The following is a 15,301-nucleotide window of genomic DNA, read 5'->3' as shown; positions in this document are numbered from 1 at the left end:
GAAATAGTTTGTCTGCTCCAGCCCTCGGGGTTCTGTCTTCTCCATCTTAAGAATTTAGATCATGACAGGCCTTAATCATAATTTTAGAAAGTGCCCATTGTGCATCAATGTGTGTTGGACTCTAGATGGCTGTCTGTAATGCCTCCCCCTAGTCCTCTTATGAAGAAGAATGATCAAGTAAGTGGCTCTAGTCTCTAATAATAGCCCTACCAGAGCTACATAGAACATAGGTCAGTCTTTGCAGTCTGCAAAATTTTTACCACCAAAAGTCCTCAAAACCTATAACCTTCAAAAATTGACTTTTAAGTTGACCCCAAATTCAGTGAAGTATTTTCAAAATTCCAACTGATGACTTGTGTTTTTCTCTTTATGTTCCATACATACCTGCATGTAAAATGTATGTGAGTAGTATTCCTATAGAACTTCAACTCTTACTCTTTTCAGCCCATCATTCCATGATTCTTTTCTTCTATCTCCCCACCCCCTACATGACTTAATTTTCTTCCTTGAAAGTGTCTGCCTTTGAGACAGTTCTGAAGAGTCCAAGCCCTATTTGCTACACTACCAAGTCCTTGCTTAGTATTACCGAGCACTCCTCATTAATTTGTTTGACCAAGTCCTTTATCATCCTTCTGGCTAACAAAACGGTCCTTCAATTAATTGCTCTAGAGAGAAAATTAACTTTTTGTTGTCCTTCCAAGCTAAGCAGAATCTCACTGTTTCATGTTTGCAATCAATGTCAGTTTAATGTCAGAATTTGGAAAGGTCAACAATTAAAAGTCATTATGAATTCTTATCAAGAAAATGACAGCAGTAGTATGTGAAACGACTAAGAAAATACTTTCATAAAATCATGGGAAGACAGGCTGCCTTGTTCATTTTCTGTCACCGCCACTTATCGCTTTTCATATCACAGATGTGTCCATGGAAGTTTATTCTTCGCATGGCTGCATCTCTGTGCTGCGTGTGTATCCATATCAGATTGTAAGTCCAAGGAGTAGTGTCCCTGCTTCTGTTTCATATCAGCTAATGCATTGTTGAATTGAATTAATTCAGGTTGAGCCTAAATTCTGTCAAAATGAAGTCTACTTTCTGATGATAATTTAGACATTTTGGAAAGCTCCATTAATTTATGTCACTAGGAAAGGTATCTGGAAAGATTGCCTAGTCCAGCCCTCTGTCTTCAGGCAGGTGAATATCTGAGTCATCCAGGATAGATTATTTTTTTTATTTTCAATGAGTTATGATCAGTATGGTATTCAAATTGCAGTGAATAACATAAATGTGAGGGAGACAAGGAATGGGCATTGAATGTGTATACACCAAAAAGGCTTGGCAGATGATGGATCTGTTGATTTGCCGTATTTCTGTGTAACACTAATAATACTTTTCTCTGTGTTGTGTTTTGAGTAACTTATTTACTTGTGGTTTTTTTCCCCCCATATCCAATATTTATTTTAGGACAAGACCCGGGTTGTGTCACCTATCATTGATGTCATTAATATGGATAACTTTCAGTACGTGGGGGCTTCAGCTGATTTAAAAGGCGGTATGTGTCTGTAATGTGACGTAATGTTTAATCTGAATCTATTTTGACCCGTGTCAATTTGATTCTCTCCCATTGTTGTCATTCATTCCATAATCACTTTTTTAGTGTCTGCTGTATGCCGGGCACTGGGAATACAAAGGCAAAAAACAAAATAATTCTTACCTTCAGAGAGCTTACATTCTGTAGGGGGTGAGGGTGTCAGCTCACACTGATAAATCAACATAAGGTAAACTCAAAATAATCAGGATGGAGGGAGGTGAAAGAGAATGTCAGGAAAGGCCTCAGATAGAAGGCAGCCCTTGGGAATATACTTGAAGGGGATTATAGTAGGTAGAGGTGAGACATAAGGAACAACTTGTTCAAACTCATGGAGACAGCAGATGGAATGTCGTATGTAAGGAATTGCAAGTGGCCCATTTTGGCTTGCTCGTGAGGAGGAATAATGTGAAATCAGCTTGGAAAAAATGTTGGAGCCAGATGGCAAAGGGCTTTCAGTCCCAACCAGAAGAGTTTCTATTTAATTCTAGAAACAATAAGGAGCCCCTGAAGTCTCTTGAACAGGGGAATGACATGATCAGATCAGACAGCTCCATTAGGAATATCAGTTTATCAGGTATGTGAAGGATGGATCTGAGAGAGGAGAGTTTTGAGACTGGGAGACCACTTAGCAGGGGATTGCAGTTGTCCAGCTGAGGTGAGGAGGTAAAATCAATACTTCCAGTAAAACTTGGCCGTTGGGTGGCTAAAGGGGTGGAAGGAAAAGTGAAGATTCCAGAGTAACTCCAAGGTTATAAACCTTATTGTCTTAGAAGGATGATGATGGCAGCCTCAGCATGAATAGTGACAGTAGGGGAGGGGGCAGGTTTTGGTGAAAAGATAATCATTTCTCTCTTGGACATGCCTGTTTTAATTTGGTTGCCACAATGGGCTGTCCCATCCACTTGGAGATATCTCATGTGTTTGGTGATGTGGGAATTGAGTTCAGGAAAGAGCTGGGAGTCATCTGCTGTAGAGATCATAATTGAATCCAGGGGAGCTTTTGAGATCACCAAGAAAGGGTCATAAGATCATAGATTTAGAACCAGAAAGTGTAAGAGGAAAAAGAAAGGCCCAGAATAGAACTGCGTTGGATGCCCACAGTTAGGAGGTAGGACATGGGATCATAGAGCTAGAGCTGGAAACCCCCTGAGGCCATTTAGTCCAATAACTCCCCCTCCCTACCCCATCCCATGCCCGGCTTAGTTTTACAGATGAGGAAGCTAAAGCCTGGACTGGTTAGATGATTTGCCTAAGGTTATTTCAGGTATTAAATGTTTGACATTTGAACCCACATCCTCCAGCTCCAGAGCCAATGCTCTTAACACTGGGCTACTTTTCCTGAGGATGAAGATCCAGCAAAAGAGATTAGAGAAGGAGCAACCAGACAGGCAGGAAGAGGGAGCCGGGAGAGGGTGTCATGAAAACCCAGGGAGAAGGGAAGGGATTTACATTTTTTTTTTAATTTTTGAACTTAACACAAAATCAAGTAAATAAGCTTTGATGAAGCACCTGTGATATGCCAAATACTGTGCTAAGCACTGACAATTTTTAAAAGAAGGCAGAATTGTCCTAGCTTTCAAGGAGGTCACAGTCTAATGGAGCAGACAACTGTGTACTAAATAGGTAGATAGATAGATAGATAGATAGATAGATAGATAGATAGATAGATAGATAGATGGATGAATGTGTGTATACACATATATACATACACACATGCATATGTATACGTACATATGAATGCATGCATACATACATATACACACATAGGCACATACATACAGAGGAACTAATCAACAGAGGGCAAGTAATAGCATTGAGGAGGATCAGGAAAAGCTTCTTGTAGAAGGTGAACTTGAAGGAAGCCAGAAGGCCCAAGGGAAAAGGGAAAGAATTACAGGCATGAGGGACAGCATTGCTATATAGAAAGTAGAACAGATGAAAAGAGGAAGCTACAGATCACTCTCAAGTACAGCTTGCTTTTCTTTTGGAGTATATAATAACTTCAATCAATCAACAAAGTATTTATTAAGCACCTACTATGTACCAGGCATTATGCTAGGCACTAGTGATACAAATACAAAGATGGAAACAATAAAAAAAAAAGAGATTGAAACAATCCCTACTCGCAATGAGTTTGCATTCTAATGGGGGGAACAACAATTACGTTTAAAAATACAAACATAACAAACGTGGATAAGTAAATATATGTATATACATCCACATATATAATATACATATACAGTGTATTTAGATACAAGGTAGATAGGTTGGGGGAGAGCATTAGCAGTTGGTGCCGTGGCTTGTCCAGGGAAGGGAGGTTGGCAGGAAAGGTTTCAGGCAGAAGGTAGTTCCAAAACTGCATATTAAAAGAAGAGAGAGATTCTCTAAGACGAGATAAGGAGGAAGTACATCCAGACACAGGGAATATTCAGTGCAAAGGTACAGAATGGGGGGTGGAGCTTCATGAATAAGGAACAGAGAGGTCAGTTTGGCTAGATCTCAAAGTACAAGAATGGGGATTACGGCCCATTGAAGCTGGAAAGATAGGTTTATGAATTTAAAAGCCAAACAGAGTTTATGTTTGACCCCAGAGGCAATAGGAAGGCACAGGAGGTGGCTGAGTAAGGGAGGCAAGGTCTGATTTGCATTTAAAGAAAATTACTTTGTCAGCAATGTGTAGGATGGACTAGAGTGCTGAGATACTTGAGGCAGAGAGACCAATTAGGAGGCTGGTGCAATAGTCTGGGTGGGAGATGATGAGGCCTAAACAAATGTGGTACCTAAGTGGGTGGGAAGAAGGGATCAAGTGTGGGAGATTTCGTGAAGGTAGAAATGGCGAGATTTGACAATCGGATGCCTGAGGTGAGGAAGAGTGAAGAATCCAGGATAATGCTGAGATGATGAACTGGAGACACTGGAAAGATGGTGGTGCTTTCAACAGAAATAGGAAAGTTTGGGAGACAGGGCGGGCTTAAGCCCTAGGTAGACAGATAATGAGTTTTGTTTTAGTTATGTTCAATTAAAAATTTCTCTGGGCATAACAAATTGAAATGTCCACTAGAAAATTGGTGGTATGGGACTTAAGCTCGTTGAAGATACTGGATCTAGATATATAGGTCTGTGAAATACTTGCATAGAAATAATGATTAACCCCATGGGAATCAATGAGGTTACTGAGAGAAACAATAGAGAGACAAGAGGGCCTAGCAGAGAACTGTAGTATACACCCACAGGTAGAACCAAGAGAGAGTAAAATTTCATAGAGGAGAAAAGATCTGGGAGGAGAGCAGGGTCCCCAGTACCAGATGTACTAGATCAAGAAGCATCCTGTGAAAGACACATCAGATTTGGCCATTAGGATGACATAAAAAGGTTTCCACCAAGAGATGAGGTCAAATGCCAGATTCCAAAGGGTGAGAGAAGTGGAGACAGGGAGTGTAAACAACTTTTTCAAGGAATTTGACTGAGAAAGGGAGGAGAGATACGGGATCTCTCTTGAAGGAATTCTAGGATCTAGTGAAGGTTTTTTAAGGAGGGGGAGACTTGGGCATATTTGAAGGGAGAAGGGAAATAATTGATAAGGAAAGGCTAAGAATTCGAGAGAGAGAGGGTGATCGATGATGAAATAACTTCTATAGTATTTCCTTCTGGTGTTCCTTTTTTTTTCTGTACATTTTTTAAAATTTATTTTATTTTTAATTTATGGGATAAAACAAGCATTTCCATAACATAGTAAAAAAGATGATTACACATGGAACTGCAAATCTATTATATACAACTTGCTATTCCTTTTAAATATATAACGTTATGTAAATTATTTTTTTCTTTTTTTTTCCTCCCCCCACCAAAGAAACTCTTTCATTTTTCTCTTTTAGTAAATTTTCACAGCCCTCTGTCCCCTTGACCCCTACCTTCTCTCACCCAAATGAAAAACAGAACAAAACAGACACTTGTAACACATGTCTTTTCATTTGGGTGAGTGAAGGGCAGGGGGGAGTTAGGAGGTAGAAGGTTGTGAAAGCAGAATGAATTCTCATATTAGCTGTGCCCAAAAAGTGTGTCTTCTTCTGCACCTGGGGTCTATCCCCTTCCCTGTCAGGAGGGTGGGCAGCATGCTTCATCCATCAGTCAGGGAGGAGAAAGTGATCAGCAGGGTCAAAGGTTGTAGATACATCAGTCAGTCGGTCAACAAGTCTTTATTCAGTCAAGCAACAAGTATTTATTAAGCACCTACTACATTCCAGGCAGTGGGGGTAAAAGTATGATGAACAGAAACCCTATTCAAAAGGAATATGAGTACATTCTAACAGGGGAGACAAAAAGTACATATGCAAGCATGGGCAAAATAAATATAAAAAGAATATATACCAATAAACATAAAATAATTAAATATAAGGTAGTTTGAGAGGGAGGGCACTGCCAGTTGGAGTGGGAGGAAGGAAAACCAGGGAAGACTTCAGGCAGAAGCTGGTATTTATTAAAATCCTACCAAGCACCGGGCATTGTGCTAGGGGAAGGGAATAAGCATTTATACAGTGCTTACTCTGTGCCAGACAGTGCTTGAAGCTCTTTACAAATATCTGTTTTGAGCCTCACAACAACCCTTCAGTAGATGCTGTTATTATACCCATTTTACAGTTGAGAAAACTGAGGCAGACAGAGGTTAAGTAACACAGCTAGTGAGTGTCCGAGACCACATTTGAACCCAGGTCTTCCTGAGTCCAAGCACAGAGCTCTATCCACTGCCCCAGCTAGCTACCTCAACTGTTCTTCCTCTTTTTAGAAAGGTAGCAGTTTCAGAATATTTCCACCATTGAAGTGCTAAGGGCAGTTCCCCAGTGTCAAAAAGGAGGAAAGAAATGATTAGTTTTGGAGTGGATTTTTGTTGTTGTTAGCTTTTAGAGATAGTGTCCTGGCAGAGATGAGAGGTGTTTCAATTTTTAAAACTGAAAATTGAAAACAGATTTAAAATATTTTTTATGCCTCCCCCTTTCAGATTACCTTAATTTACTCTGAGTATATTTTATATGTGCCTGGTTACTTACATGTTGTCTCCTCTTGAGGGAAGCATGGTTCTTGGCTTACTATTTTATTAATACATAAGTAGTTTCTTCACATTACTCCTGTAGCAATTGCCTGTGCTGTGACCCAGCCTCACCTTGGGAAGCAAAGGAAGGAGAGAACACTGACCCCTCCTAACCAATCCGACCCACATTTGCCCTCCTCTTCCTCCGTCTACCACCAAGGATGCTACCCAGAACTCATGATATTCACCTGACTGGCCCTAGGGCCAGGTTTGTCCTTCAGCATCCCATCCCTCCTTTGCTGATTCGCTATCCCATCGCTTCACCAGTCCCTCAGTACTGCTCCCTGACACTCACCAACCCCTCCTGCAGTACCTCTTCTGTGATAGCATTCACAGAATGCTTCCTCTCTATCTGAACCTACCTAACCTCTTCCCTTAGGAGGATGTACTCTACTGAATGATACTGAGTTAATCAGATATTTAATTCCATGCTAATATGTTAACTAGTTAACATGCGGTATCAGAGCATGGTACTGTAGCTTAAAGGCAGCTGGATGCCTTAAACCAATTAAAATATACAAGTTCCTTGTGAATATAATGGTAATCATTTTAGGTGCATTAGAGGGCAGACAGTTTTGATCAAAGGACCCTTTTTCCATTAGATCATGTCATGTTGGAGCTTTTTTTTTAATCTATATGTAAGAGCAGGCAAGAGGACAAAAGGCTGTTTTTTTTTGAGAAGCCAATGAGATGATGTCTGGTTATTTTCCCCTTAAATAAGTAATTAATTCTTTCTATAAACTAAAATACAGACACTTTCATATTACCAAGATTAGTATTAGGACAGAATAGCCTGTGGACCATCTGTGGAATTTTGCAGGAGCCAATGAGGCCTCCCAGACCACACTTGGAGAATTTCTGTTCTGACATTTGGTACTTCTTTTTCACAGGATGGGTGCGACTACATGGTCTCAGACCTGTAGTGCTTATTAAAACAGCCTCCTATGGATCACAGCACTTTGGTCTGTTCTAAAAGGGCTTGGGTATTTTCTCCCTCTATAATTATGGGAGAGATGCTGGGGTGGTTTTTTTATTATTAATTTTTTTAGGGAAGGAGATCTATGCTCTTTATTTGGAGTATTTGAATCATTTCTAAAATAGCCATCATTTTGTGGTACAGAGGACTTTCTTTCATAACACTGGTTTTCAGGTAAAGGACTAACACACTAATCATGTTATGTCTAGACCATACTGTATGTAGTTATATCCCAGAGATCGCGATGGAGGCTATGGTGTGATTGAGTCAGTGTCTATAATGAGCTGTGCTGTGATGGGGTTCCACTTTAGAATACTAATATCTCGCCTTTGAGGAATTTGTTATCCAAAAACCTAGCCCACCCAAAACACAGCAAGGACTAGGAAGTAGATGTTTCAGAATAGCCAAAACAGTTTTCACTGAATGTGTCTGTGAGGAACCAAATATTTCACTCATAGAATGAATTGCAATAGCCTTGTAATTGACCTTCCTGCCCCAAGTCTCTCCTCCCTATCCCAAGTTATACTACACACAGCTGCTGAAGTGATTTTCACTCCCTGACTCAATAAACTCTCCTGACTCCCCATTACCTATAGGAACAAATATGAGCTTCTCTGGTTGGCATTTAAAGCTCTTCCCAATCTCACCCCAACCTACCTTTCCAGTCTTATTACATGTTACCCTTCTTCACTGTACGGTCCAACCAAACTGACCTCCTTATCATTCCTGACACGTGGCTCTCCTCCTCTGGTGTCCATACCTTTACATTGCCTCCCCTTCCATGCCTGAAATATACTCCACCCTCCCTCACCTTTCTCTCTTAGAATTCATTATTTTAAAAGTTTTTTTTAAGTCCCCAGGTTGCATATAAATCTCCATGAAGCCTTTCCTGATCCTCTTAGCTAATAGCTCCCCTTCCCCTCATGTATCTATTTTTTTCTTTTTTTTTTGTGAATAGCATTTTATTTTTTCCAATTACATGTAAAGATCGTTTTCAGCATTCATTTTTTATAAGATTTTGAGTTCAAATTTTTTTCTTCCTCTCTCTCTTCCCTCCCCGCTCTCCAAGATGGCAAGCAATCTGATATGTTATCTCATATCTATTTTTATATATCTACATATGTGTATTTCCAGGCCAGACTGAGAGCTTCTTGAGAGCAAGAACTATTACATTTTTGTCATTGTCTCCCCAGTACCTAGCATGATGCCCAGCACAGAGTAGGGACTTAATGCATGAGTGTTGACTGTTGATCCATGGAAGCCTCTCAGACCAGTAGTCAGAGCCTACTTGCACAAGATCCTAACAAGCCTTCATAACTGACTCTCGGAATCTGCAGTGAATTAGAAAGAGAAGAGAGGGCCTGGCCAGGCATACTGACAGCTGTGAGAAGTGACAGAAGGAAAGACATTTTAAAACTATAAACCTCTGATGGGGCAGTTCAAAAAGGCCCTCAGGCTGGATGTTGAGCCTAGCACCCTACACGCTTCAATAGATAGTGTGGGTCTCACTGTACTTACAGGAGGATAATTGGTATCCTTAATTAACAATAACTCCATGTCATGGAGAAGAGATTAAATGTGTTCAGAATGTAGTAAATAGAGGCAAGATAACAAGAGATCCATCCTCAGATACAGGAAGACCTGGGTTCAAGTCTGGCCACGTGACCCTGGGCAGCTTAACCTATCTATAAGTGCTCTAGGCAAAGGTCTAGGATTCTAAGTTGCTAGGAAGCTGCTGCTCTACATTGGTAGAGGGAGTTTCCTTACCTAAGAGTTCCCCAGAGTAGTGAAATCAAAAGTATAGTCCCTTTGACTACAATAATAATAAACATTTATGCAAAGTTTACAAAGCACTTTATAAGCATTTTCTCATTTGACTCTCACAACAACCCTGTGAGGGATTATGTCCGTTTTGCAGATGAGCATACTGACACTGAGAAGTTAGATGACTTGCCCAGGGTCACACAGCCACTAAGTATCTGAGTTAGGATTTGAACTCGGATTTTCTTGTCTCTATCTGATTCTTCATCCAGTAAACTACCCAGATGCCTCTTTTACGAAGGATAGGGGGAGCGTGTAGTGTTTCTTTAGGATCTCCATTCAAAATGATTTATGTAAAAGATGTTTCTGATGTCTAAAGTGGTAATCCTTCTACTATCCCGAGCAACCCGTTCACCAAGTTTTCCATGTAATTGAGGTTTTTCTGTACTCTATATATTCAGAAGAATGGTTTTTTGTTAACAGCACATATCACTACAGTAAGGATTCTCCTTCTGCAACAGATTTTTGAAACCAATAGTTAGAGCTGTGTGAAGTTATCTGTCTGGCTAAATTGACAAGGATTTTGAGGGGATCACTTTTAGGGGTAAAAATCAAAGAAAGTAGATTCAGAGAAAATCCAGTCCTTATAGTCTCATCCTTGACAACAGATTTAGAAAATGGGAAATCAGTATGTAAGTTGGGTTGGCCAGTTGCATTTTCTCTGAATAAGCCACAGTCTCCAGGCTGATTTCCTGGTTCACGTTAATTTTGCACATAGGGAAAGTCTTGTGCACAACGTGGCAGGTTTTCTGCCCTAGGCATGTAACAAATGGGTCTGGATCAGATGAGCCGGAACCCGCCGACCTGCTGGGGTTCTCAGTGCAGCAGTTGGAGTTTCTGTGGCAGTGAGAGCTGATTTTTTTTTAATCTTTGTGCATCATCCCATTTCTGCTACCTGCCTGCCTGCCAGCCAGGTGCTTTCTCTGTACTTAGGCAGGTACCACTGTAAATGTGCAGCATGGTGAGCTCACTAGAAAGGCCCTCTAGTGGGCCGGCCCCCAGGACACCCTGGGAGCCCAGTGGGCAAAGCCCACCAGGCTGCCTTTTTGTTTCCACTCTTTCCATCTCATTGCACCATAGCAAACAGTGTAGCCAATGCCCTGAATACAAAGTACACAGGAGTGGGAAATCGCACGTAAGCATAGCTAAAGCACTGTGACCAAAAGAGAGAGAGAAAGTGGGAATAACTTAGTATGGCTTGCCGTATCAATGGAAGCTAGAGCATAGGAGTTTCTGAGTCAAGAGATCACTTGATATGTGTGGAGAGAATTGACAAGTGGCATGAACCATATGTGCTTCTAAGGAGCAAATGTTTGCTAGAAATTATCCTATGAATTAAAGATAAAATCTCAACAGGTGTGTAGATAGGGGAAGGGAAGGCAATAAACATTTATTAAGCACCTACTATGTGTCAGGCACTATGCTAAATGCTTTACAAATATTATCTCATTTGGTCCTTACAACAGCCCTTAAGATAAGTGATATTATCTCAATCTGGAGGAAACTGAGGCAAAGAGAGATTAAGTAACTTTCTGACAGACCCACAGTTAGGAAATGCCTGAGGCTGGATTTGAACTCAGGTCTTCTGACTCCAGGCCCAAGGTACTCTAGCCACTATACTACATAGCATAGAAGTACATGCTTATTTCCAAAGACAGTTAATTCTCTTGGAGAATTAGTTAATCCTAACTTTAGAGCGGGAAAAAAAAACAGTCCTCAGCAAGTTCCAGTGAAGTTTCTTAGTCCCCCTTTTGTTCCTTTTTCAATCTTATTCTCTCCTAAAATCCTCCATATTCTAACCTCATGTGTCTTTATTTTTATTTCATCTACTCTGATTCATATGGGTGGTTTCTTTTGGGGAGGGAAGTTAAGATGGCATTTAGCAGCAGCAAGGTTTGAATCTGGCCTCAGACATTCAGTAGCTGTGTGACCTTGAGCAAGTGACTTGACTTCTCTGTGCCCCAGTTTCTGTATCTGTACAAGGAAGAGGGCAGTCTTCTAAGAGTGCACAGGGTGGTAGAGGGAGAGACAGGGAATATTGTTTAAGATGTGTACTTGTTTGTTGGGCTTTTCTCCAGAAACATCCAAATTTCACCATTAAAAAGCTTTTGACTGTGGGAGAAAAAGGGTATGGGATAAGGAGGCATGTGCCCACGTTTCCCTTTCTGGCTTCTCATTGATCTCGTGTCAGTTTTTCTCTCACATACAGGTTTTGATTGGAATTTAGTATTCAAATGGGATTACATGACCCCGGAGCAGAGAAGAGCACGCCAGGGAAATCCAGTTGCTCCCATAAAGTAAGTTCTTTCACATCATTTAAAGATGTTTCAAAAGAAAAAAACAGTTCTAGCCCCATCTTCCACCACTGAGTTGCCATCTGACCCAGCCCAGCATTTTGCCTCTCTGTCCCTCATCTTCTCCACCTTTAGGTGATAAAGTGTTTTGAAATTTTTAAGAGAAGCCCAGCCTGTCTATATCCACCAATTTAATTTGCCAGATCTGTTTTTCCTTAGCGTGCTGTAAAAAAATACCAGGCACCACAAGGGCCATAAGCGGGACTTTGTTTTTAAAGATGGTGACGTTAAAGATGGTTGCTCCCAGGCTTGACTTCCGTAGGTCAACAGGTTATGTTTTGGACGTCCAGTAGTGATGGTGGCTTGCTTTTTAACTGTTTGCCTTCTTTCATTTTGTGACATCCTGCCCACGTATCATGAGAAATCAGTGATTAGGCGTTAGGGTTCCTTCAGAGGCTAGCCTTTGGAGATCAGATTGGTTTTTGAGCACGTTGCGTAGCCTGCTGCTGGTAACAGCTTACGTGAGGACAAAGTGTCAAGTTCTGTGATCCCCCATTTTGCAGATGAGGAGGCTGATCCATAGAGAAACAACTTGTCCTGAGTAAGTCAGCAAATCTTGCCCCATGGTTTTCAGCATCCCTGTGTAATGTATAATGTCAGGTCGGTGAATTGTTGATCTGCTGTGCCCACGGTGGCAGAAGACAAAAGCTGAAGCTACTTGAATCTTGAGTGTGGTATTATGGCTGGAATTTATTTTGAAAGTCAATTTGTAGTTCAGATATTGTGGACAATGATGAGCGAACACTTCTGACTTTGATCTCCAATCTCTTCCTTCCTTCCCTCCCATCTCCATTTCTGCTTCTTTTAGAACCCCTATGATTGCTGGCGGATTGTTTGTGATGGATAAATTCTACTTTGAAGAACTGGGAAAATACGATATGATGATGGATGTCTGGGGAGGAGAAAACCTAGGTATGTGTCTTATTTCTTCAGAATTCCTACTCTCTTAATAGAAAGCAGTTTCTAATTTATGTGAGCATGGGAAGCTTGGATTCTTGGAAAAATCTAATGGGAATGGACTCATGGACAACAGATTCTCACCTAAGAGATGTTGAAAAAGGAACAGAAATGGTGGTCTGGGCTGTGGGAATTGAAGATCTGACTAAAGAAATAGCACGCTCTTGTTAATGTTGGCCTTGTTGTGAATAAGGAGCTGGAAACAAGGTGGGGACAAATTACAGAAGCAGAGATGTATATATTTAGAGTGAAATTTGAGGTTGGGGAAAAGTAGGTTTTCTACAAGTTTTGTAGGAGACCATTCCTGGGAAGAAAATGCCCAGCAAAACCTGGTAAAAAAAATGGCCAGTTCCCCATCTCTGAAACAAGATAGTGATCCTTGGGATGTGATAGAGTCTCAGTCATCAAGTGAGCTAGAGTTGAGGTCAATGAGTATAATCCTTTCCTGAATACTTGTGCAAAAGGCTCCTAGTTTTATTTGATTAAAAAAAATTAGACCTTGTAAATCATTATTACCTGGATGCAATTTAATTTCACAGATCTATATCTGTGATTCAGTAGCTGCACCACAGTTAGAACTGAAAAGGTTTTTTTTTTTTTTGCTTGAAGCCATTAATTTCAAGTACTTACTTCTTCTGAGCTTATTATCCTTGGCCACTGAGTTCTCTTTTATTATCTTTTGCCTCTGGGTGAATCCTTTTGCTTGTGCATTTGGGAAAGGGAGAAAAATCTGATGATACTATTACTTTGAATAGGATTTTTTTTTAAGTTGTAATACAGAACCAAAGATGGGCTTTTTTCCCTTCATTTAAGAAACTGGCATAATGTTTGTTTTTTAATCATTTTGATGACTTGAAACTTTTGCTGACACCGTGCATAATTTTTGGAGCATTTCAGCTGCTGCAGAAATTTGTATGTGCTGAAGACATTTGTTCATGAAAACTCAGTGACTGGATTGAAAACAAAATGCCTAAATTTTTTTTGTAAATAAGCTTAATCTTTTGAGCTTATTTAGATTAAAAATATTTGGGCTCAGTATCAGAGAAAAAGCTGGTTTTTCTAGAACTGTATACAGCTGATTAAAATTCTAGAAAAGAATTCCAAGTTACTCACCTTTTATGGAAAGGCCACTTCAGAACACATTTCAGCATGTGGTGGTGACTATACACCCAATCTAAAATACCATGTTTTAGGAAACAAGGCAATGCCTCGAGAGTAGCTATTTCTATCAACAACAATACAGACTGGGTGTGTAGCACTGTGCTGTATGTTGACTAGTTCTTCCAAAGTGAATCTGATTCTTGCCAATTAGGATCTTGTGACATGATGCAGAGACAGCACTTACCCCAAAATGAAAGGAGACCTTTCACTCAAATGCCAGAGTGAAAGAAAGAGATTTGTTTATAGTTGCTTACTTCATTCTTGTTTTGGTTTCTATGCTTCTGTACTTGTGCTGTTGAAATTATCGCGCTAGGATCATAGGTCTTGGAGTTCCAGTTCTGGTGTTTACAAATTGTGTGGCCGTGGGCAAGTACCCTCATCTGTCTCAGGTTCCTTCATCTGTAAAATGGGTATAATAGTACCAGAACTAGCTAGATCACAAAGCTGTGAGAACAAATACTTTGCAAACTTAAAATACTATATAAATGTGAGTTTTATAGTAAGAGACTTGAGAGTGGAATAAGGTACGTGCAAAAGGCAGAATATTAGGAAAGAGTCAGTAGACCAAGAAGAAAGCTGGGTCCAATGCCTTAGCATTCCTTCTGCATTAAAATCTCTTTCTCCTGTTGGAGCCAATAGGGTTGGCTCTCTGGGAGCTTTCTGCTCCAGATTTTCTGATGGAATTGGGCCCTGCCTTTCAAAGAATGCATAAACTACAGGCTACCTCCCTCTTCGTTGTTGCTATGGACTTTGGCTGGAAACCATACATAGCACAGGTAGCCCAGTCATTGGATTGTTACCTGTGAGATGAGTCATCCATGGTGACTGTGCAGTGATATATGCCCAAACCTAATTATAATTGAAAAATTTCAAACTTCTCCACCTAACCTAGGCAATCCTTCCATTAATTTTTAATTTTTCTGTGTATTGAAACTTTCGGTAATTTCAGTACCTTTTGGTAATTTGAAAAAGTAAATTTATGTTCAGGGTCTCTACAATGCAGAATCAGGATTTCTTGGGACAAGGGAATAAGTAGGCCTTTAGGTGGCACAGTGGATAGGACGCCAGGTCTAGAGTTCAAATCTGGCCTCAGATACCCTTTTTGCCTCAGTTCTTCATCTATAAAATGAGCTGGAGAAGGAAATGGCAAACCACTCCAATATCTTTGCCAAGAAAACTCCAAATGGGGTCGTGAAGAGTTAGACACAATTGAAAAATGATTGAACATGTATTTTTCCCAGGCAGACTAGACTGTATAATTAATCCTCAATGTGGGCACCTTCTTGCCAATCTTGAGGTTGTATTTAGTTAAAGTAGGTAATATGTGTAAATGTAGTTTTATAAAGCCTTAAAATCAT

General features: G+C 40.3%; 1 protein-coding gene across 1 annotated transcript in view; it reads left to right on the top strand.

The window, feature by feature from the left end:
* Window positions 1-15,301, top strand: part of GALNT2 (polypeptide N-acetylgalactosaminyltransferase 2) — a 255,773-nt gene that overhangs the window by 208,116 nt on the left and 32,356 nt on the right. The window contains exons 8-10 of the mRNA XM_021000444.2: window positions 1,462-1,549; window positions 11,681-11,768; window positions 12,634-12,737. Coding sequence (XP_020856103.1) covers window positions 1,462-1,549; window positions 11,681-11,768; window positions 12,634-12,737 — 280 coding nt within the window. The remainder of the gene's footprint in view (window positions 1-1,461; window positions 1,550-11,680; window positions 11,769-12,633; window positions 12,738-15,301) is intronic.

This window comes from Phascolarctos cinereus, unplaced genomic scaffold (assembly GCF_003287225.1).
Source record: "Phascolarctos cinereus isolate Bilbo 61053 unplaced genomic scaffold, phaCin_HiC Scaffold_5;HRSCAF=322, whole genome shotgun sequence".
In the NCBI taxonomy this organism is placed as follows: Eukaryota; Metazoa; Chordata; class Mammalia; order Diprotodontia; family Phascolarctidae; genus Phascolarctos; species Phascolarctos cinereus.
Note: the sequence above shows the minus strand (reverse complement) of the source record. Positions and strands in the feature narration are given on the sequence as shown.